Source organism: Prunus persica, chromosome G8 (genome assembly GCF_000346465.2).
Source record: "Prunus persica cultivar Lovell chromosome G8, Prunus_persica_NCBIv2, whole genome shotgun sequence".
Lineage (NCBI taxonomy): Eukaryota > Viridiplantae > Streptophyta > Magnoliopsida > Rosales > Rosaceae > Prunus > Prunus persica.
This window is the reverse complement of record NC_034016.1, coordinates 12,377,517-12,401,577: the sequence shown is the minus strand read 5'-3', so window position 1 is coordinate 12,401,577 and position 24,061 is coordinate 12,377,517. Positions and strand designations below refer to the sequence as shown.

The window sequence follows — 24,061 nt, the reverse complement described above, 5'->3', positions numbered from 1 at the left end:
ACGAGCCTGAGCAGACGCAATAGTTGACTCATATAAGGGCCCAACATTATTCATAATGACAGCAAGAAGATCGGAGTCAGGAAGAGGAGAACCAGATAACGCGAGATTGTCAACAATAGCATTGACCTTGTCCAAGTAATCAGCAACGGAGGAATCACCACGAGCAGTGCGGAAGAGTTCACTGCGAAGCTGCAAAATCCGATTTTGATTCGGAGAGGCGAAACGGTTTTCAGACTGTAAGTCAATAGGCTCTTGATACCATAACAGAAATAGAACGTATGGGGTAAAGCCTCAATCTTCATGAGGGCATATTGTATTGATTTATACAGTATTATAGATAGAGTCCTATATCAAATATGATAAGGATACAATGTAAACAGCATAAGATCGAATATCTGCACATTGGCCACAAAGATTGCATCTTAGTGAACAACTTTTGTGCATCTTATATTCTTCCTGCTCTGCAAAAACCATCCATAAGAGCAGTATAAGTAAAGGTAGCTGGAAAAAGTACCCTACAACAGTACTCTTTTCAGAATCTTAAAAGTTAACAAAGATAATGTTGATGACTAGAAGGATGATGACTTTAACGTTAAAATGAAAATACAATATGGTACAGTTCATAATGAAGTTCAACAAAACTTCTAAACTAAAACATTATTTGGACCAACTAGCTCTTAGTTATCTCTTTCCATATTTGAAAAGATCCGAAGGTTGAATCTTCCATCCTCCACCGCTAAAATAGGTATATAGAAATTCTAACTTGTTAACATATATACCGAAGAAACAAATTCTTTTAATGTCAAATTTGAGTAACTTGATTATTTTTATATACAAGCGATAAAACAAACTTATGACCTCACGTACAGAACTCAACAAAATTCTTGTTCAATTGATATAGTAGAAAATGCCTATAGAGAGGAAATTTTTTATTTTTTTATTTTACTTTTCATTTCAAGATTTGGTTTTGTTAGCCTAAAATGATAAAAGAAAACCATAGTGCAACCGGCCGAAGAATTCAGTACCAACTAGGCGTCTTTCTTGGGATGTGTGTTTGTTTAAGGCGTGTTAGCATGGTGACCCCATTGGCCATGCGGGCGTGCGAGTGTAATATATGATATGGATAAACGCGCATGATCTTGACTTCCTAATCGAAGGGATCGTGGCTGAGGAAAGAACACCTCTCAGCCATTGATTCTTTTACATTGGCAACAGGACTTTTTTATATTGTTAGCTTGTGACTGAACTACACTCTCACAAATAAACTCGAAAAGTAAAGAATATTTGTGGAGGTATGGATTAAATGGTGCTCAATATAAACTCTGAATCGGAATAAAGAAAATCTTGTTGATATCCTAGATGAACATTTACAATGTATGATGCTTAGGAAATTTGATGAACAAATATCTTATTGATATGATTACATAAAATTCTAAGAAAGTAAAACATAAATTTGAGAGTGCGCTTTAGCAGCGTTTCGACTTGTTTTTTTATTGTGTTTTGAATGTCCTTTTTTTTTTTCTGAAATTGCCCCTTCCATTTATAGAAGAATATGTCACCCATGTAAGCTCTCAAAATATCCCACCTCCCAAGTCCTTGCATGTCTGACAAGGCCTGGTGGTTTCTTCCTCCCTCACGAATCCCAAAACTTCCTTTCACTCCTATTTCTGCAAATTTCCTCATCTAAGTCGGCCTTAGAGCAACTCCACCCATTTGCCCTTAGCCATGGCAAGGGTGGAGCTAGGGCAAGCACTATTCACGTGAATAGTGGTTGCCCTTGCAAATAGTAAATCGTTTCTCCACCCGTTGCCCTTAGCCATGGCAATTACTATTCACTTTTTTGTTTTTTCCTCCTATTTTTTAATGAAAATAATTAATTTGGGTAATATTTTCAGATAAGATTTTCGGATTCCTACGTGTCAAGACTATTCATAATCAGATAAAATTTTCGGATAAGATATTTGGATTCAAATTTCGGATTAATTTCAAAGTTCAAATTTCAGATAAATTTTTGGGTTCAAATTTCGAATGAATTTCAAAATTCAAAATTCAGATAAATTTGGGTTCAAATTTCGGATGAATTTCAAAATGCTAGATGAAAAAGAGGAAAATGTTGTGTAAAAAGAGTGAATATTAGTAGAAGTATAATGAAATGTAAGAGTATTGGTGTTGAAAGTGAAGGGTATTGATAGGTATTTATAGAAAAAAATATCAGAATTTTTTAGAATTTTTTAGAATTTTTTTTCATATTTTTTTCACCCAAAAAAGCCTCAGCCGTTGGATTAGAAATGAGAAGCAGATCGGAAGGCACTGAGCGCGACACGTGGCAGCGTACCAGCTAGCTGACGCCAGCGCTGACGTCAGCACCCTCGTTTTGGACCTGGGGCTGGTTTGGCCTTCGGACTGGCCCGAGTTGGTGGGTCCCACACCAAACCCGGGCCTGGGCTGCACGCTGGAGCGAAAATTTTTTTTTTTTCTGCCCTTGCCTCGGGCTGGGCTCCTTCGCTGGAGCCACTCTTAGAAATCATCACTTTAGGTCGCGTCTTCAATTTGCTCTCTGTATGGGTCCAAATGCCCTACTTGGGCCTTGATTTGCCACAGATTGGGGCCTATCTGTTTGGTCTGGTCCGGTGTTGGGAAAAGATTGTAATTTGTTGGAGCATGCAGGAGATTGTCGCTGAGATATTTGCAAATGCAAGCACACTTATGCATCCTTTTTGGAACATGACCAAAAGTCATCCAATTCCACGTCTTCAAATCACGTGCAGGGAGGAGCCACAATTAGACCTTAATGTCGGGCCCTCCATCGTGTACGCGTTGATTGGCAAGTAATTACATCTTGGTTTATTTGCTTAATGGTGTACGTGCGCTTTGATCATTGCTGGGTTATATATATATCTTTATTGACTTAGGTCGTCTTTTACTTGTTTAGCTTTTCGTTTCATTTCTCGACTCTGATCCCTTTTCTTCTTATAATATAAATTATCGCTTGTATTAAAATAAAACCACGAAAAATTAATTACAGTCAAAATCGTGGGTTGCCTACATTTCCAAACCAAGGCAGCAACTTTTCTAATGGCTTTTTCCTTCTTGCTTTCACACTGGTTGATGTGGATGTTATTAAATTATTATAATTAAATTTAGAGCTTCTTAAGTCTTAACCATACACGCTTCCACTTGACAAGTTGACAAACCCCCTTTCCTGCACTTTAAAGTGGCCACCTCAGCACAAATTAAAAAGACAAATCTACCCTCCCTTCTACTTCAAGACCCAACCCTGGTTCTGGCACAGATGTGAGGACAATTATGGTAGAAAAATAATCTTTGACAATTAACAACGTCCAAACTTTGACTCTTTACAGAAAAGCAAAAGAAAAAGAAACAATAATAAGGCCAACCGCAGCAGCAAACTCATTATTTATTTCTTATTTAATTAAGCAGATATATAAAATAGTATATTATAATTTATTTTTTGGGAATTTGCGTGTCCAAATTGGTAATGTTTTTTACACTTGCACCGTCCTAACTCTCGCCACCTAATTAAGTGTTCGGACTAACTAAACCCTACCTTACAGTGATGTCGACAAAAACAAAAAGATGCTGCGGTGGTTAAATTGTGGCACAACCAGAAGTTGTAAACAAAATTACAATTACAATATATTTATAAGAGATTCACTATAATATCCAATATAGGAGCCCAAATTATAAAAAAAATTATATATGAAATAAATTTTAAAAACATACCCAAAGCCTATTTACAACATAATAAAAGGATTTTTAACTTCTTTTACATTACAAAACTGTCATTAATTGCTTAAAACAAACTTAACCCAAAAACTTCATAAAAAAGCTCAAAACACTCAATGGGACATCAAAGTAATTTAATAATTAAATTCAATATGGCCAGCTGTGATTTTTGGGTTTATTTTGGATTTGTTTATAGAAATTAAATAGTATAAGGTTTATTTATAGTTTTAGTGCTAAAAATGGATATATAACTAAATATCTCTATATTTATACCATATATCATATCTGTATTTTCTTTTCATTCTTTATTTTAATTTTTAGGTTTTAGGGCTATACAGATTTGAAGAGTAGTTACAAATCTCCTTCCTTTAATATCACTTTTATTAATATAAATATAAAAAAATGAACTAATCGAAATTTATTTTCTTAACCGTCAAAGCATTCCAATAAATTAAAAAAATTAATGCTAGACCTATCACAATTACCCAATAAATAAAAATTTAATGCTAGGCCTTTGTATATATTATACAAGTTGCTACATAGGCTCATCAGTGGAGCCAATTAAGGACCACAAGGGTCACTTGACCCTTCTCAACATTTTGAAAATATTATATTTATTTATGTTATCCAAGTTGTTTTATAGCTATATTTACTAATTAACCTTTCTCACAAATATAAATTGTCTACAATGAACGTCAATATGATCTATATTTGTTTTCATGTCTTCATATGTCATTTATATGCGTGTCATGGATTTATTTGATTTTCTCATTCTATCTAAAATCAACTTTTAATACTCTTTCATTATTTTTAGGTTGCTAGAATTTGGATTATACTTACTAAGATACTAAATTTGTGATATTGAAATTTAATCATTATAATGAATTCTTATATATGTTTTCCTATAAAAACTAAGTTCCTTGTAATCATAAAGTTATTTAAAGTTGACCCTCCTTGATAGAATTTCTGACTCCACCACTGCATATGGGGGTATAATAATGTGGTTTAGAATTGTAGTGTGTTGCTCAAAAAATAGAAAAAAATTATGTCATGCCAAATATAACAAATAATAATTTAAAAATGAACTCGAATGGATGAGGTGATGTTTGCAATGACAATGCAAAGAGGATTTCACATGCATAAATGATAGGGAGTCTTGATCAAATTACTTGAGTAATTAACTTAGTTGATACCATTTTAATCCTTACATCTAAGCAACTACACTTCTTTGGTAAAATTTTATGAATACTAAGATGATCATAATTGACTTTTAAAAAGAAAAAAAGAAAAAAAAAAGATGATGCTATTACTTAATTACATAACTCGTCACTTATGATATTGTAACTAGAATATGATGGCAACATTTTACTTGAAAATTGCTCAAGTGAAAAATGATGTTAATTACACTCGTGTCTTGTGAAAATTTCCCAAAGCGGTCGGCGGCCTCCATCACTCTCCTCCTCCTTTTTTTTTCCCCTCCTTACCCTCCCAGATCTTCCCCTTCCCTCTCTACCTCTACTCCTTGCCCATCCCATAAAGCCCCTCAATCTTGGCTAAGTTTGGTGGGCTGCTTGCTTGGCTGTCTTGGTGACGAAGTTGTGATGGGGTTGATGTGGCGCATGTGCGAATATGTTCATCTCCGTCCTCCCTTGGTTTGGTGAGAGCATGATTCGAGCGGTTGTGGTGATAGGGCGTTATATTTTGCTTGTTTTTTTTAGTTGTAGTAAGTGCAGTAATCTGTTTGTTGGTCTCTCTTCGGGAGAGCCTTAGTTATTGTTTAGGTTTTACATTGGTTTTCTAGGTCTCTCCTTGGGAGAGTTTTGTTTCATTCCATATGTTGGTGTTTGTTCGGTTTATTCAAGCTGTGTCTTTGGGCATTTTTCAACTTTTCCTGAAAAAGTTGAGTAAAGTCATGTTTTACTGCTAGATTTGAGCCCTTAGGGTTGCGATTGGGGGAGTACCATCGATGTGATTATCTTTTGTACTCCATTGACAGGGGGTGTACCGCAGTAATGAGTATCTTTGTTTTGGGTCTGAGTATGAGTTCAAGTGATTGGTTGCCTATGTGGCCATTGTAATTGAGCCTTTTGACTTTTATCAATGATATTTTTATAATTTGACCCCAAAAAAAAAGATTTTTTTATTTATTTTTAAATACAGAATCTAATCTAAATTACGGGGAGGAGGATTTGAATTTAAGTGCAAAGTAGGAAGCACATCCACTCTAGCCAACTTAGCTAAGTCATGACTGCAAATAAAAATTATCTATATATATAAAGCAAAAGGCAGAGAATGGTGAAACATTCAAAATACCAGAAAATGTCCTTGGTTAATTCAATATTAAGAATTAAAATTATTAATTAAATGAGGATAATATGGTAAATTCACATATTTTTATATTAAAAAATTAAAATTAAAAACAAATCAGATAATATGTCATACTTTTATAGAACATAACTACTCATATTATCTTTTCTTAATTTTAAAAATAAAATTTTTTTTTAAAAAAAAAAACCAATTGGACGCATGTGTCAAAGGGCTAGTGTTAATAATGAAAATTCGATTAAACATGCAAATTGTGAAACCTTCTGACCAAATTGACCTTGTTTTATCACTTTTAGTTTTGGGAATTAAATAGTGCCAATTAGGAAATGGGATCTAACTTACGTGTAAAGTAATAATTAGTAGGGAATCTAACTTATATTTTGCTTCCTTTCTATTCTTTTGTTTATTTAATCCATAAAAAGCAACTTCATTAATAAATCAAACACAACTTACATGCAACCAAAATGACAGCGAGATGAGTCTGTTATTTTAAAAATGCTTCTTAGGATTTTAGGAGTGGGAGAAACATACTTTTTGTTTTTATTGTAAATTAAGTGGTTAAGAGCATTTGTTTCTTCCACTCGAGGTCTTAGATTTGATTCTCTCATTCTTTAATATCGTTTTTATAAATAAATAAAAGTTTAACTGGTTAGTTTACCATTTTATCTTTATTTTTTTTCTTTTAGAAATTTAGTTAAATAAAGACATTTGTTGGGTTTAAAAAAAAAAAATTTAACCATTTGCTTTATATATAGGTTTGTTTATTTATTATTTATTTTAATAGTACAAGTGATAGTCTAAATTAGGGGAGAGAGAGTTATCACATACACACACAATTATATATCATGATGATTCGAACCTGAGACCTCTTGTCTACAAGTTAAGACTATTTTTCACTGAGTTTAAATTCCGTTGACATTATATATAAGTTATTAATTGAGCATATCTCTAATTTACTTCTACAAATGACAATGATCACATACTGTTGTACAATAATTAATTGAAATTTCTTTGAGAAATTTTTATTTTTATTTTATGCTTCTTTTTCTTTAGATGGATTTGTTTTTCAATGCTGAAATTAATTATGTGGATACTTTGCTGGAACGTGAAAAGCACGGAATGCGTACTGCGCACTCCGCGTACTCCATAAGACATCGCCCGCCAACCAAAATCTTCCAATTAACCTTAAACCTTCCGTTAACACAACTACTCCAAAGTACAACACTTGTCAGCACAATTATCAGCCACTGTTGACTACAGTGTCAGTGCAGTACAACTCCATACAGCACGCTTTAATTACTCTAAATCCACAAAAGAAATTATAATTTTCTTAATTTTTTTTTAAATATTTAATTCCACTCATTGCGTCACCAAACGCCGTCAGGACAACACGGGGCGCGTTCCTGAACAGCCACCGACGGCGTTACCAAAACTGTCTAAAACGACCTCGCTTCCACCCCTCTTTCTCTTCTCCTGCAACGAACAACAAGCAGCAGCCTTTCACTCTCTCTCTCTCTAAAATTTTATCTCTCTACCAGGCTCGCTTTCTCTCTGTCTTTCCAGCCTCGTCTCTCTGTGAGTAACTCATTATGCATAGGCTTGCGTTTTGTTTTGTGTGTTTGTGATGACCTTCGCACATCAAAAATGAATTTTGATTATTGTTATTATTTTGTTATTGAATTTCATAATCTAGGGATTAATTTGTTGGTTTTTGTTTTCGAAAATTTGGCGTTTGACTATGAATTCGATATTTCGTGCATAAATTTCGGATCTCTCTGACATGTGTAGTGCCTCAATATTTACTATTTTAGGGCATTTTTTGATTTTTTTTGTTTTAATTTTTGGATTTTGGACTCAATCTTGAGTTTCCTGAAGAGTAGCAGATTGAATCGATACCTGGGCCTCTTTATATTTCCCACACAGTTTTACTGTTTTGTTCTTGGTGTTGTCGGTGTTTTCATTTTTGGTGATGGCTGGTACGGTACCAAACCAACAGTGTGTTGAAGAAAGCTTTGAGAATTTATTTTTGTTAATTTTTGAAGCTCCACTGAACTACAGAGGTTCATTGGACTGAATATATATATATATATATATATATATATTCAATTAAAGTATTTTTTTACCCCATTTTTGCTGTCACTGTGTATCCAACCGGGAAAGGGAAGGACTGTGAGATTCATGAAGTGCTTTCAATTGGGTAACCTTTGTTTTCATTTGTTGTTGTTTCCATATGGAAGTGGTCCTCAGTCTGAATTTTCATTTAGATTTGTTCTTTTTTCGCTTTTTGGAGTTTCGGGTTCTTTTTCCTTTCATGATATTGTGTATTGTTGAACAGAAGTAGGGTTTATTGAAATCCATCACTTCATTTTCTGTCCTCTTAAGTTATGCGTGTTTATTGTACTATGGATCATCTTCTTGATGGTTTGCTTCTTTTACTGTAGTTGCAGAAGAACAGCTGGTTATGGAGCCAGCTGTTTTTGTCAGTTGACTTTTAAGTTGGAGAATGCAAGTTACAGTTGAGGTGTTACAATTGCAAGTTTAAATTTTTGAGTATTTTGAGGATGGGGTCTGCTTGTTGTGTCGCTGCTAGAGACAAGACTATAACAAACAGAGCAAACAGTGAAGTTCTGCATCGCAATATTCGGTATTCTCCAACATGGAGCTTTCGATGGGATAACCGAGTGGGGGTAGCAGGTGAAGAGACTTCTGTGAGTTGGTTTTCTGATGGAATTAGCAGAAACGATGGTTCTGAAGTTAAATTTGAGTCAGCATGTGTATCAGAGGAGGGAAGTCCATTGGTACATTTTCGAAGACATACAGGGCAAAAGTCCTCCATTTCTGAGGGAACTGCTGGCCATGTGAGGACTCCCGCTTCAGGTAATTCTTCTGGCGATCTTTTATTTGATTCATAATTCAATGGTTTGTAATTTAAGTTTTGGTGAATTTTGGTGCAATCTCGATGCTTAGGTTCCTTGCAGTTTCTTGTCAATATCCCATAAGTGTGATTTGGAATTGAAAGGCAGCAAAAGCAGATGTTGCAGCTGCCATGTCTCTGCGTGTTTTCTTATATAAATTTTTTCTCGTACTCTTGAGGTTTCCTGCAGTTTTTATAAAGTATAAACACCATGGAATGGAACAGAGAAAATGTCTTTTACACACTGTATTTAAAATTCAAAGTCTTATTGGTGTAGCCTGTGCATAACGCCAATTTTATCCACCGTACATGCAAATCTTGATTAAGAGAAACTAGTTTACATGTTAAAATTGATGCATTATTGGTTGGTTTTGGAGTTTGTAGAAGTTTCAGACATAATTTATATGTTTTATAGCGTGTTTCCGTACTTTTATATATCACCCATATTTCCACCGAGATCGATATATCTATCGATATTTCTCTAAAATATAGATTACCAATGTATACACCAAAGTCGAAACTTAAATTGTTGATTCTCCCAAAGTTCTTTTTATGCAGCGAATCTACAACTTGGGATCAAAGAGATTACTCTCTACTTTATTGATTGGAGGATTGCAATTTATCTCTTTCTAGATTGTATCTGGACTTATTCTCCCTTATCATTATATTTGTTCCTGCAAATCGCTCATGCTTTTTGCATGTGGCATCCAACTTTATGATGTGTTTGCTTGCATGTAAACCAAAGGACATTGCCAGCACATTTGCTTTTTAGATACAAGCTCAATATTAACATGAAAGGTCATACTTTGAGCTAAGGCTGACCTTGGTGGGCCATGTGTTACCAAATATGCACTGATAAGAAGGAGAATGGTAATTTGAAAGGAGCACTAGTGAAATGGATTACAATTTTATGTGAAGCTGGTGAAGAGGGACCCTGTACGTAAACATAGATGGAAGAAAAGGATCAGTTTATTCCTATTTTGAGATGATCAAGGATTCAAGGGCTCATGTGATTTATTGAAACCATGCGGAATAGAAGAGAATGGCTGAAAATGTGAAATATAGGTGAATGGAAATGCTTAGGAATGGGGCGGTTGCAAACTATGCAATCAGCATCAAGGGTTAGACTACCTTTTATCAATTAGATTGGGAAGACGGAGGACACAGTTGGTTATTTCCTCAATAGATCCCCAGACAATAGCATGCATGTACTTCTCCTACTATTTCTTTGATATCTCTTTACATGGGTAGGTAGGAGAGTTTTTGTGGGTGTGATCATGTGGGTCAAGAGCTCAGGTTCTGGTTATGTGATTTTGTTCACATTGAGAAGATTTCATGATTACACTTTACACAGTTTTACGTTCTTTAGGTGTTCATATTTTTCCAGCTAATGGCCTTTAGGCCTAGCAGCACCTCCTCCCCCCTTAAAAATAAGGGCGAAGGATGGGTTTCAGTGTTCAATTGCTGCTTGTGTTGTGTTCCTGTCGTTTGTCAACATATGTTTTTAACTTTTCCTGATGCATGATTGTAGTTCTAACGCTAACCTTCTTTTACTTATAAGTTTTGAAGCTAAAATTTTATCCGGAATATGATAGCTTTTTGTAAAATCATCATATTATTTCCTGGAAAATGTGACTTATATGGAATCACAGAACCTATTTTGTGAACCTTTTTGGCTGTTTAAATTCTCTTGCAATTGTGCTTGAAAGCTTAAAAGGGCTGACACATCACACACCCACGTGCGCCTTAGTTGTTTGTGTGATGGAAAAGAAATAGAAGACCTTGTACCTCCTGCTTAAGACAGTATTTTTTTTTTTTGGTTTTCCAAATGTTAAATAAATGGCCTCCTTCAGATTTTCTGTTTTTTGAATTTTCCCTTTTATATTTTAGTTGTTTATAACATTTTTTTTTTCTGATATATTTGTATGTGTCTATGGCAGATCGATCTATTTCAAGAAATATTTCCATGGATGCAAGTCTAGAACAGGTAGATCATACGCAGCTTCAGGCACTTTTTGCTATCATTTTAGCACAATTAATTCGAAGCATTCCACAAATGATATTCTTCTCCTCATTGTTGGATTGTATTGTAGGCAAAGGAGTCAACAGAATCCCCTACAGTTTCATATCCGTCCCCGACGAAGTTATCAGTTTCATTGCCTTCTACTTCATCGTTGTCTGCATCCCCATTGTCATCCCAGTGTCATCTGCCTCCTGCTAGCTCAACGCCATTGAGGTGGCCCCGCTGTTCTCCAGGACATCAGCTATTAAGGCAAGTATCTGATGGCCGAGTCCCAGGCAACAAGTCACCAAACAGCTGCTCAATTTCTGAAGATAGGGCAAGGCTCCCCTCATGGAGCAATGAATCTGCTAGAGGCTCCCGTGGTGGGTCTTCAGATAGTTGGTCTATGCATGCATTTTCTGAGCTCATGGCCACATCTAATAGAGAAAGGTGGTCTTTTGATAGTGAGTCCTTTGGCTTTAATCGTGAGAAGATAACTAGATCCAGTAGCAGAATTTCAGCTTCACCCCCTGTTGATTTGCAGACGTGTGGGGTTTGCTCAAAGCTTTTGACTGAGAAATCTTCATGGAGTGGCCAAAAGATTATTGCAAACAATGAGCTTTCTGTGGTCGCAGTGCTAATTTGTGGGCATGTTTATCATGCCGAATGTTTGGAGAATATGACTTCTGAAATTAACAAGTATGACCCAGCCTGCCCGCTTTGTACTTTTGGGGAGAAACAGATCCACAAGTTGTCTGAAAAGGCATTGAAAGCAGAAATGGACTTGAAATCTAGAAACAAGAGATCAAGAAACCGGGTGTTAGACCTTGACAGTGATTCTGTTGTGTTTGATCGCTTGAAGAGTAGTGGACATCAAGGAAAGGGCCCTAAGATGGGATCGAGTTCCAGCATGAGAAGCTCCTTGGGAAAGCCTTTTCTGAGACGACACTTCTCTTTTGGCTCCAAGAGTACTCGAGCCCTATCAGAGAATCACTCTACGAGAAAGAAAGGGTTCTTCTGGGCAAAATCTAGCAAGATGTGAGCTAACTTATAGATGTTTGGGAGGTGAGCATATCTGTTTCCCATGTAATATTTCTTGCATCACTTATTCAGTAAAATTTTGTTACTATTCCTTTGGCATACCTATTTAATAAATCTACACTTTCCATACACTGTGGCCTTGATTTATCCACCTGGTATGTTTAGGATTAATTTCTGTTTGGCACTGAAGTCATCAACTTCAAAACCTCTGAATACAGGAGTTATGCTGCTGATTGGAAACTTTTTTTGGTTCTTGTTGAACTCAGTATTGTTATTTTTATACAGATTCCAGTGTTGATTCTTCTTTTGCAATCTCAGTTGGATAAAGGATTGCGAAGAGGGCAGTTATCAAGACATTGTAAACATCTGCAACTGCATCTTGACATTCAACAGGGTTAGCTTATGGAGTTACACTGTAAAGAGGAGGAGGGAATATGTAGAATAGTGAAAGGAAAAAATAGTGGAATGAAAATGCATAAAAAGACCCCTGTGATCTGATTCTTCTTATTGTTCAAATTTTATTCCTTGCGTGAATCCATACATGAATTTATCAAAATGATAACTTATGTATGTCAGTGGGATGCTGGGTTTGCCAAAAAACACCATATCCCTTCCTACGACTTTCTGTGTTGTGTTGCCATGTAATTTTTCTGCAGGTGCTACCGTTTCCATGACAAAGTACACTGTTTTGAATTGACAGAGACCTTTCCAGTAGCTTCAAATAGTGGTTAGATCAAAGGTTTAAATGATATGCGTATTCACGGGTGGTTGTATGTATTCAGGGTTTACTTTAACACTTTGTATCTCGCAGGGAGTGTTTCTTGCCATTGAAAAAGAATCATAGAAATTTTAAGATTTTGGTGAAAAATGTGCAGAAGAAGAGGGAGGGAGATTGTGCACTCTCATGTTCTCTCTTATTAGTCGTTTTCTCCATCAACTAAAATTTGATTACGAATGTATTCTACGACACCTCACACCTGATGCTGCTTTCACTTTTTCATGACTTTTTCTGAAGCTTTGGCTGTATGCGAATATCAACTGTTGATGCATAATTCCAGCATCTGACATGATTTGTTTGTGATGTGCTTTAGGCTTGTGCTCGGCTCTGTTGGGCTGCTATTGGTTGAAAATTGAAAATGATGGGAATAAGAAACCCTTAAATTTTTTAGCCCTAGATGGCGTTTTATAATCCTAATCAACCTAGTTTCACTCCTAAATTACCAAAATTAAGCCCTAATTTCACTCGCGCATAAAATTATAAAATTAACATTTCAATGAAAAATGCAGTTTGACACATATGCAAAAATAATTCATCAAAAACACAAAAAGAAAATTTTATGGACATATATCACATTGCTATTGGCATGAATTATGTAGGAGCTCATACTTATCTGGTAAGGAAAGAAGTATTTTTCTTAAATTAATTGAAGATGATAAAGATGATAACAGCATTTGCAATTCATAAGTGATATTTTCCGAATGTCACAAAATAGAGTGTTCACACAATGCATGTTTATTTCGTAGCATGATCATATTATGTATATATGCACGAAATCAGTATTTTTGGCAGCATATGTTTGTTAACAAGATGAACGATAAAATCATATGAGTAGTAATGAAATTGGAAACTTCTTTTAGTATTTATTATATATTATCTTATTGGTCCCCATTTGTTTATTTGTTATATTATATTCACTGGGTTGAAATTAGGGTGAGATGTTGGGGAAAACTAAAGCATTTTGTACATTTTTTCAAAAACTAGTAACTTTCTAAATACAAAGGCCAAAAGTCCGGTACTGAAATCATGTCCATTCAAAACACAGTTTAGTAATTCAGATTCGAACAAAGGAAGAGTGATAGGAGACACATAGAAGTCAATAAAGATTTTTTCTTATTAAATTTCAGAGAGATAAGCTACGAGGGTATTCGATAATAATACAAAAAGGATTAATAATAATAAAAAACGCACCAAATTCCATAGACGAACCACCACATATATATGTAGAAGAGAGAACTTTCTTGCCCAACAGTGGCTCTTACAGACCCATAGGGTAGGTGTCGCTGGCTTAGTTGCTTTACACAGTAATTGCCATGGACACGAAGAATATATGACAGGACTCAATCCAAATTCCGTTTGGAATCCGAACCAGATCCTGTGCGTGTCCGACATCTGGCGAATGTCGGGCACAAATAACCTATTTGCCCTTCTACACATAACATGGTAAAATAACAAGGTTGACTTCTACCAAAAAACTGGCAGAGTTTCCCTTGTAACTGGCTCAATACCAAAACATTTTCACCTGCCAAACAAGTATACATATATACAACCAACTGCCAGCATACGTATATATACATTCCAACAGTTCAATTCTCAGTCTAGGGCAAAATATCAGAGCGACTACTAAGAATTTACAAAGGAGTGAATCCTTTTACAAACAAAAATCCTACATCAGAAGAAAGGCGCGGAAGATGGGAAGTGGCCCGGTGGTGGATTCCTGTGCACGTCTACTGCCTGGGGGCGCAAAACAACAAAAAGGGTGAGTGGACCCAAAACAAAATTTAGAAAATAGTATATGAACATACTAACCCCACTGTAAAAACAGTTATACAAACTAACTTATTCTCTTTATTTCTGAAATCAATGCATGTATATAATTATACATTTGACAACAGTTTAAAACTATCACCTAGGTGTACCCTTATTTCCGTCAATTCCTTATATCCGTCAATCCCTTGCATCACCATGGGTGACACATACTCGCAGGTCTCAGTGACACGAAGTCAGTCCGAGCCGCAACTCACAGGATGCAGGGGGCCGTAGTTCACCTGATCCGCATTACTCGCTCCACACGAGTTCGAGTACCAAGGAACTCGTGGGGCAACTGTCAAGCATGCTGACTCAACCGAAGGCAACCATTATAATCCGAAGGCAACATTTAATATATGGGTACAAGGTGGTTTAAGAAAATATAAAGTTTCTGAAGAAAATCTGTTGAATAATTAACTTTCTGTAACCTTTAAAATTCTGCTGCAATTTATCTGATAATTAACGAGAATATCTTTTCCTATATTCTTTAAAGGAGCTTTCACTCGGCAGCATGCAACATAAAATATTTAACAGCATAAAACAGCATATAACTGAAACTGAACTGCTTAAATTCATTTATTAAAACAAAGAGTCCACTCACTGATAGTATGAGCTCGCTGGACCTCTTGAAGGTCCCTCCTGCGGGTCAACTGGTGCCCGGGTGCTTGATTCAATGACCATAATATTCTATTAATACAATATAGTATTAAAGTAAAAACCTTACCCCCGGCTCCTAAAAGTACGTGCATCAATTTAAAGTTATCCTTATGCCCATAAAGCTTTCCTTCCACGTGGAATAGTTTAGCGGTATCTTCGGACTCAAATAGCGCTAAAGTCCAAAAAGTCAATCCGGAACCCCACGGGTCCATGACCTCACAATATGATCCGGAAGCCGCTAAAAGGTCCAATACATCTAGGACGCATGTCCCGAGGGGATTGGTGTCGATAGGACGGTTGGATTAATCACGATCGTGTAATCGCATAATTTCTAAACCCTAGCCCTAGGGTTCGCGATTTCGGAGTATCCGGGACTCCGATTCACAATCCGTCGAATCCTACACGTTTCTGAAATTATCTAAAGTAACATATCTAAAATTGATTACGATCCAACGGCTCATAGTATTGAACCCGATAATCGCACAATATGGAAAATCCGTTCGAAGCTCAAACGGTATCCAAATTGAGATCCGCGAATTCTTATGCGCTCGTGACGACCTAAGGATCGTATCAAGACATAGTGCCACTGCACTACACTCGCCCACGCGCCACCGCACGCGCCGGCAGCGATGGGTGTCCAAAGCGATTATGCATCGCCGGAAAATCTCAAAACCACGGCTCCAAACGCCTACCTTAGGTATAACACCGTATTTGGAACCACTTTTGTTTGGACCTACCCCAAAAACTGACCGGAAGTGGCCGAACAAGGAGGCCGAAAACTGGCCGAATTCCAAATTACAAATTGAGCTATCTACGGTCAAAATCGATGCAAACCTACCCAACCATCAGCTAGAGCATGGAAAATATGTAGAAATTCATACCTTACTCGACAAATTTGGAGGAGAATTGAAGGAGAACGAACGGGTTGAAATTTTGACAAAACCGGCGTGATTTTCGCAATTTCCAGCGACTTGCAAGCGGCGAGCGGCGGGAGTGAGCTGAAGCGTGACGGCGGGGTCAGGCCGGTCAGGTTGGTGCCGGTGTTGGGGCTTGTGGTGGCCGGTAGTGGTGGTTTTGGAAATTGGAGGGCGACGGACGGGAGAAAAAAAAACAGAGAGGGAGGAGAGCGCGCGGGAAGAGAGAAAGAGAGAGAGAGAGAGAGAGAGAGAGAGAGAGAGAGAGAGAGAGAGAGAGAGAGAGAGAGAGAGAGAGAGAGAGAGAGAGAGAGATGAGGTTTTGTAATAAAAATCTGATTTTTTTCTAATTACCATTTTGCCCCTCATAATATTTTAATCGTATTTTCTTCGTTAAAACTCCGATTCGAGTCCACTTCGTATCTATGAACTCATTTCGTCGTGCTCTACGCAACGGTATATGTAGAATTGTCAAATTCCTTTTCAGTCAAAAGTCAACTTTTTGTTAATAAATTATTCCAAGGGCAAAATTGTCTTTTCTCATAATAAATTACTAATTAAATATGAATTTTAGGTTTGGTTCATTACAATATAGCTCAGTTTTGAAATTTCGTTGGAATTCGCTGGCTAAGTGGCTTTACACAGTAATTGACATCCTTGGCGCATGAAGAAGCACACAATTTTTAATCTTTTTTATTTTATTTTTCTTCACTATCAAATATGCATGTAATTAAAGTGTGGTGAATAATAAGTCCCATATTGGAAATTTTATTAAATAAATTACAATATATAATAAGTAATTTCATTTTTAATACTAACCTTAACCTTTTGTCATAAAATTTTATATTTATTGAACTTTATAAATGATTAAATTAGGTACAATACCGATATTGCTTTGCCTATCACTGCACTCATAGTTAGTTAGTTGGTTATATAATCTATATATATAAAGCAAAAGGCAGAGAATGGTGAAACATTCAAAATACCAGAAAATGCCCTTGGTTAATGCAAACATTAAGAATTGAAATTATTAATTAAATGAGGATAATATGGTAAATTCATAATTTTTGGTATTAAAAAATTAAAATTAAAAGAAAATTCAGATAATGGATCCTATTTTTATGGAACACAAATATCCATTATCTTTTTTAATTCTAAAATAAATTTAAAATTTTTAAAAAAAAAACCTCTCGCATGCGCTAAAAAACCTCTCGCATGCGCGGAAGCGCGTGCAGAGAGGCTAGTGAGTAAATTACCCGCTAAGAAACGCTAAGAAACAGACAACCGGATCATGCTCCTCTCCCGCTAGGTATTCATTCATTCATATCCCAACCCAAAACCCACAACCATGACAAGCACGTGTCACCCAGACAAGACAACACGTGGAAACCTTCATCTAACGTGGCAATGCATGCTCTTAATGGCATTGTCTGGGCACTGTGATGCCACGTGTCAGCACAGAGTGACATGCAAGATGCCACACTCATATCTCCACCGTCATTCATTTTCCCTTTAAAAAAAGGCCTAACCTCATCGAACTTAGTTCAAGTTCCAACATCTATAGAATATAGCAAGGCTTGCCATTTCTGATTTCTTACTTCGATCGAGGCTTGGCTCTTTTTGTAAAAAATACCCAAATGGCTCAAATTCGTGACGAGTATGGAAACCTAGTGCAGCTCACAGATGAGCATGGCAACCCTGTTGAGTTGACAGACGAGCATGGAAACCCTATGCACCTCACGGGTGTAGCTACTAGCACGGAAGCCGAAACCGGAACATACACCGGTTCCGGTGTGCATGTTCCAGGATCCGGGACCACGGGTGGGTACGAGGAGCATGGTGGCGCGTTGGGTGGCGCTGGAGTTGCGACCGGGCTTGGAATGTTTGGTGATAAACAAACAAGTGATCAACCTCATGGGTATGATGGTGGTCTCGGTGAGCACCGACAACAACAGCCCCACGACGGTGGTGTTACTGGTGAAGCCCGCCGTTCTGGCAGCTCATCAAGCTCTAGTGTAAGACTTTTTTTTCTTCATATATATATATATACGTACTTGTGGAACTTACTAAATTTGTCAAAAAAAATTGCTGAATAAATCAAACAAATCCAACATTCATATTGTTATGTTATTTATTGTGTAGGAGTCGACTTGCATATTAAACTTTTTAGTGAGACTAAGCTTGCATGTTTTGATCAATGTTACTTTTCTTTCTTGATCTCTTCCTCTCGGTTGGTTGCTTGTAGTCCGAGGATGATGGGCAAGGTGGGAGAAGGAAGAAGAAGGGACTGAAGGAGAAAATAAAGGAAAAATTGACCGGTGGGAAGCACAAGGACGACGCTCAGCAGCAAGCATATGGACAAGAGCAAGGACAGACACACACCATAGCCGTTGGCACTGCCATCACAACCACAGCGACAACTGAGCCGGAGAAGAGGAGTATGATGGAGAAGATCAAGGACAAGCTGCCTGGTCATCACAGCCACTAAATTATTTATTAAGCTTAATTGTGTGTTTGTTGGTGGTTAATTAATGGTGTGCAGTTTGTTGTGAGCCTATTAGGGGCAATGTAATAAAGAAGTTGCTTTTGGAATGTGTAGGGAAGCTGTGCTGTACATGTTAGATAGTGTGCTGAATTTCATCACCGCAATGGTTTGCTTTGTGAAGTTTTTATAATCACATCATGATCGGCAGTAATCATGTTCTTGTTTTTCTTCTTTCCAGTAAACCACGTTCTTCTGTTTCCATAAGTGGTGAGGGTAAAATTTGTTGCCCAAATTTATTGTAAAATTTCGAACATACTGTTCCAATTGGTAGCTTTTAAATTCCAAATATACAGCTCCAATTCATTGCTAATGCTAAGCAGTCTACATCAACCAAATGGATCAGGAAAAGTTTTCATCAGCCAAATGGATCAGGAAAACTTTCCGTCCTTGAAATTCAATGAACAGATTGACTAATTCTCCAATGGGAATTTACAAAGAAATTGGTATAAGCAAATGATTGTTTCGTCCCAAAATTTAAATTCCAGGAAAGAAAGATTACAAAGACGGGGGGATAAAGAGAGAGAGGTGTAGGTTAGAGAAAAGAGAGATGAGAAAGGAGGGGATCAAATTAACGTCAATTTAGGAGGAAAAGGAAAAAAACAAGCTGATGTGGCCTAAGACACAGGTAACAACGTCAGTTGGAGCAAAAGTTAGGAACTTACTGTTGCTGAGGTGGCTTATGAATAATTATTGGATTATTTGAATGCTCTAAATTTTACGAAATGCACAAGAATGCACGCTTCTTAAATACACAGAGGCTCGGAATCTATTGTCATATTATAAATTTGGTTTGATTTTACCGTAACTAATAATCGATTGGTTTGGTTTTCGACCAAGAAAATGCCAAATGGATTTGACCCCTATCTTTACATGAAACCATCCGATCTCATTCAAGATAGTTTGCTTTATGATGTTTTGTAATCTCTGAGTTCAATACATCCCTTTTCTGTAAGGGAGTTGTAGCTCAAGTTGTTAAAAGTTTATGATGTTTTGTATTTGAAATATGCACTTGAGGTCCTAAATTCGATTCTTCCTTTCTCAAATATCGTTCATATCAAAATATATTGCTTTTCTTAAACTAGAATAAATAAATAAATAATCTCACATGATTATTATGTGTGGCGATCCACATAATATTTATTTGGATCCAACGGCGCAAAACACGTCAACCTCCACTCTCTCTTTCTCCAACCACCAAAACCCCCAAACTTGAGTTTTCTCACTTCTTCGGCAGCCTCCACTGTCCATTTCACCACCATTGTCTCTCTCTGCTCTTTCCCTTTCCCGCCTACTTAAACCTCTCAACAGTCACCAAATGCTTTCACAGGTTCCCAAACCCCTCTCCTTCTTCCAAAACCCATCGCCCTCCATTCCCATTCCCAATCCCACCACTCCCACTCTCCGCTTCTCAACTCCCAAGCCCTCACTCTCACTCCTCCGCCTCCCTCTCTCTCCTCGCCGGCTCACACTCGCAATGGCCTCCGATCCCGGCCGTCCAGACTCCACCGTTCCGCTCCCGCCCAAAAGTTTCGAGCTTGATCAATTCGCTGAGGTTGCCAACAAGGTAGCCGATGCCTCTGGTGAAGTCATTAGGAAATTCTTCCGTCAGAAATTTGACATTCTCGATAAAAAAGATTCCAGTAAGTTTGAATGTGTGTGCGCGTATATGCTTTGTTTTTTTTTTTTTTTCGGTGAACCTATATGCTTTGTTTGGTTGCTGAGAAAGTTGAGAAACTTGGAAGTGGACAGAAGCTTTTTAATAACGTTAAATTTGAAAGCAAGAGGAATGTGAGTAAGCTGGAGAAATTAGGAATGTTGGATTCAATTGCTATAGCTCTGTTTGGTTTTTGAGGAATTGTAGGAAAAGAAAAATCACAATTTGAGTGTTGAGTTTTGTGCTGTTTTGCTTTATAAAATAATTGAGAAAATTGAATTGTTTAAGCTGACCGAGTTAGTGATTGGTATGGACTACAGTATGGGAAATTTTGAGTCATTGATTTCCTTATTTGTTGTTTTGCTGCAGGCCCTGTGACAATTGCAGATCAAACAGCGGAGGAAACTATGGTTTCGATTTTATTAGAGAATTTTCCTTCTCATGCTGTGTAAGTTTTGTATGTAAATAGATCATTTTCCAAGAATTTCTTTTGGTTGCAAGAAAATTGGAGGGTTTAAGATGAATTGAAGTGGTAAATTTCGAGTCTTTAGGTTTACAGCTGTTTAGATCCCATAATGTGACAATTTTTTAGACCTAAAATAAGCTAAAAGGAAATGCTTTAAGGGCCCTAATATGTTGTTGTTCTGGTTTTTAACATTTTTGCTCCAATGTTTTCGTTTTTATATTGAATATGACAAGTTTCGCTTAAGCTATGGTAAGTAGTTTTATAGGATAGACGAATGTAGGCTTCTCATTTACCGTTTCCATTCTTTACCGTCCTTGTCCGGTTATTTCCTTCACAACCCCATGGAACACATAATAGAAAATTCGATTTTTCTAAACAACCATGAATTTCTATGTTTGTTGTGCTATTGCTAAAGTAATTGTGGAGGAGTAATTGCAGATATGGAGAGGAGAATGGGTGGAAGTGCAAAGAGAAGGCTGCGGACTATGTATGGGTTTTAGATCCAATAGATGGAACAAAGAGCTTTATCACTGGTATTGTATACTTTTTTTTAAAGAAAGATTACTGTCTTGAAATAAGTGTTCTGCAAATTTTACTCTGGTGAACCTGCACTTTTTTCCCCAGGAAAACCTGTGTTTGGTACTCTCATTGCTCTGCTACAGCGGGGTAAACCAGTAAGAATCATCTACTACAACATGCATAAAATAAAAACAGGCTTATTTCTCTTATTTTTTATATTTTAAATGAAAATGAAAATGTAATATGATTATGTGCTCAAGAAAACACTTTTTTTTTCTCTGTTATTCAACACTTGGGAACAGAATTCTGAAATGAAAATTAAAAATCGTGTTAGAGAAGGGAAGAAAATGGGTACCATTGTCACTTCAGCACTCGTCAGTTCAAATTAATTTTTGTATCCATTTTTGCATGCAATAGATGTTTTATTGGAGTAAACATGCTCATTTGTGCCCATTTAAAAATTTAGTTTTTGTCCCAATTACTTGACTGAATTTTTTCACACTGAGTTGGATAAATGCATAAGAGTTAGTTCAAATTTCAAGATTACATCTACTTTCTTCTTGAACTGATACCTATTATTTCACCCAGATTCTTGGCATAATTGATCAGCCTATTTTAAGAGAAAGATGGGTTGGGATGAGTGGAAGGAAAACTACATTGAATGGGCAAGTAGTGTCTACACGCAATTGTGCAAATCTGGCACAGGCTTATTTGTAGGTTTTTTCTCTTTTCATGTGAATATCTAATTTATAGCTAGAAAGTTGTTCTGTGGAAAGCAAACCACGTCTATCAAGCATGTAGACCTTTATTGTGAGAAAGTAATTTGTTGGCATCCAGATCTTGCCAGGGACATATAACTTTCTTTTTCTGTTTTTGTCTTTCGGGATTTCTCTTATGTGTTTTAATTATTCCCGTGATTAGGTACACTACAAGCCCACATCTATTCAGCGCAGAGGCAGAAGAGGCATTTATTCGTGTTAGAAATAAGGTATGTTCTAATGAATCCATAAAGATCGGGGTTCAACATTAGGTGACATGAAGAATACTGCCATGCTTTTAATGTATGATCTATGTGAGAAAATCGGACACAGTCAATAAGGATTACCTGAAAGGAAAACAGGGAGGGCAAAAGTTGGGCAGTGTTACTGTTTTGGTCCTGCTTTGTCCAAGTCTTTTACTTTTGTGGTGTTCCTATGCTTTTGGGGATAATCTGACCCAATTTCGCATTGTGACTCGATGCCAAGCAGTATTGAGATCAAATAAATTTACTAAAACTGATATGTGAGCATAATTTCTTAGAATGTGATTAACATTTGGAAATTTAATGTGTTTAATGTGAAATTTGACTCCTAGGTCCAATCCAACATCTTTTCCTGCAGTTGTTTTCATCTTAAATATTTGATATTTGTGTTTCTTGTAAAATAGAAAGAATCTTAAGAATTCCATGTTTGGTCTACAGGTGAAAGTACCACTGTACGGCTGTGACTGCTATGCTTATGCTCTTCTGGCTTCTGGTTTTGTGGATCTTGTTGTTGAGTCTGGTCTCAAGGTAAGCTGAACTCTTTGTTGTTAAATTGTATATATGACTAATGTATCCAGTGATGCACTCTTCTCTTGGGAGCGTCTGGCCATGAAAATGGCTCATTCCCCATGAAGGGTAAGGGCAGAACAATCCAGGGATGCCTAGTGTATGGCATGAGTGGTAGCTATTGTATCTTGCTCTCTGGTTGAACTAGAGGGGAAGCATAAAACAGAATGGACTTGTTATTTCTGATGATGCGTTAGGTTACCTACAGATGTGCATTTTTCTTTTCTGCTGCACTTTAATGCCTATTTGTTACAATGAGCTGTCAAGTCTGCAATCATGCATAACTATCGTTGCATTTGTCATCTGTGAATGATACAACTGTATTAGATAGAATTCATTGCTTTTATCTAACAAAAATCTCATACTATTTTGTCAGCCATACGATTTTCTTTCACTGATACCCGTGATAGAAGGTGCTGGAGGTGTTATTACTGATTGGAAGGGACATCAGCTTTATTGGGAAGCTTCTCCAAATTCACATGTGACAAGTAAGCTCTTCTCCAAATTCTTTGGATTGGGGTCATATTGATGATGATTTGAGTTATGTAGTTTAATATTGTTATTTAATTAATGTGCCATATAGCACTTGCAAGATTTACATAAATCGGCAAATGGGTTTTGGTGTGTTCCCCAGGTTTTAATGTAGTGGCAGCTGGAGATAAACATATTCACCAACAAGCTCTAGATTCATTACAATGGCAATGACTGGTTGCATTGCCGATTATCATACAAAGGATGGTACGATGCTTCCGGTTTGTCTTTCCGAATCTTTTAAGGTTCATACACCAAGACCCAAAGATGACATCAGGGAGCTAGGTGGATTAATAATGGGTGAGAATTGAAATGCAAAAGGTGGATAGCTGAATTTATTATCTCTGTATGATTCTCGTTTGCAAGGGTAGGTTTGTTTGCTGGCATTTGTTCACGGCCCCTGCTTTAGTTGTGAAATAAAAGAGCCCGAAAGTGCCCTCATTTTGCCGTATGTTTCTTCTCCAATAAACTAATTTTTTATTTTATTTTTTCAGCTAGAAAAGTGATAAAATGTAGAATGATACATTTGAGTTTAACACAAATCGTTGATACTATCAGTTTTTCAAATCAA

General features: G+C 36.7%; 3 protein-coding genes across 5 annotated transcripts; all 3 read left to right on the top strand.

Annotated features, from left to right (window-relative positions):
• Positions 7,527 to 12,743, top strand: LOC18768031. 3 transcript variants are annotated; one of them, XM_020570251.1, is made up of 5 exons: positions 7,527 to 7,647; positions 8,514 to 8,949; positions 10,927 to 10,973; positions 11,080 to 12,053; positions 12,348 to 12,743. In XM_020570251.1, exons 2-4 carry the CDS (start codon positions 8,634 to 8,636, stop codon positions 12,028 to 12,030), a joined length of 1,314 nt encoding a protein of 437 aa, XP_020425840.1. In that variant the 5' UTR covers positions 7,527 to 7,647; positions 8,514 to 8,633; the 3' UTR covers positions 12,031 to 12,053; positions 12,348 to 12,743. The 3 variants fall into 3 exon arrangements, with proteins under 3 accessions (XP_020425840.1, XP_007199866.1, XP_020425839.1); XM_007199804.2 differs by having other exon boundaries at positions 12,315 to 12,743; XM_020570250.1 differs by having other exon boundaries at positions 7,533 to 7,647; positions 8,520 to 8,949; positions 12,315 to 12,743.
• LOC18768562 (late embryogenesis abundant protein) lies at positions 17,721 to 18,868 on the top strand. Its single transcript, XM_020570661.1, has 2 exons — positions 17,721 to 18,202; positions 18,433 to 18,868. The coding sequence occupies exons 1-2, from the start codon at positions 17,825 to 17,827 to the stop codon at positions 18,673 to 18,675; spliced, it is 621 nt and encodes a 206-aa protein (XP_020426250.1). The 5' UTR covers positions 17,721 to 17,824; the 3' UTR covers positions 18,676 to 18,868.
• Positions 19,896 to 24,061, top strand: LOC18768639 (bifunctional phosphatase IMPL2, chloroplastic). Its single transcript, XM_007200491.2, has 9 exons — positions 19,896 to 20,372; positions 20,756 to 20,834; positions 21,291 to 21,385; positions 21,477 to 21,526; positions 21,960 to 22,084; positions 22,293 to 22,359; positions 22,831 to 22,920; positions 23,336 to 23,447; positions 23,594 to 24,061. Exons 1-9 carry the CDS (start codon positions 20,048 to 20,050, stop codon positions 23,662 to 23,664), a joined length of 1,014 nt encoding a protein of 337 aa, XP_007200553.2. The 5' UTR covers positions 19,896 to 20,047; the 3' UTR covers positions 23,665 to 24,061.

Excerpts from the sequence above, each read along its gene's own strand:
- LOC18768031 (XM_020570251.1), top strand. The coding sequence starts at position 8,634 with ATGGGGTCTGCTTGTTGTGTCGCTGCTAGAGACAAGACTATAACAAAC. Across the intron at positions 8,950-10,926 it reads TGTGAGGACTCCCGCTTCAG|ATCGATCTATTTCAAGAAAT; the intron begins GTAATTCTTCTG and ends TGTCTATGGCAG. Across the intron at positions 10,974-11,079 it reads TGGATGCAAGTCTAGAACAG|GCAAAGGAGTCAACAGAATC; the intron begins GTAGATCATACG and ends ATTGTATTGTAG.
- LOC18768562 (XM_020570661.1), top strand. The coding sequence starts at position 17,825 with ATGGCTCAAATTCGTGACGAGTATGGAAACCTAGTGCAGCTCACAGAT. Across the intron at positions 18,203-18,432 it reads GCAGCTCATCAAGCTCTAGT|TCCGAGGATGATGGGCAAGG; the intron begins GTAAGACTTTTT and ends GGTTGCTTGTAG.
- LOC18768639 (XM_007200491.2), top strand. The coding sequence starts at position 20,048 with ATGCTTTCACAGGTTCCCAAACCCCTCTCCTTCTTCCAAAACCCATCG. Across the intron at positions 21,527-21,959 it reads TGCTACAGCGGGGTAAACCA|ATTCTTGGCATAATTGATCA; the intron begins GTAAGAATCATC and ends TATTTCACCCAG. Across the intron at positions 22,085-22,292 it reads AATCTGGCACAGGCTTATTT|GTACACTACAAGCCCACATC; the intron begins GTAGGTTTTTTC and ends TCCCGTGATTAG.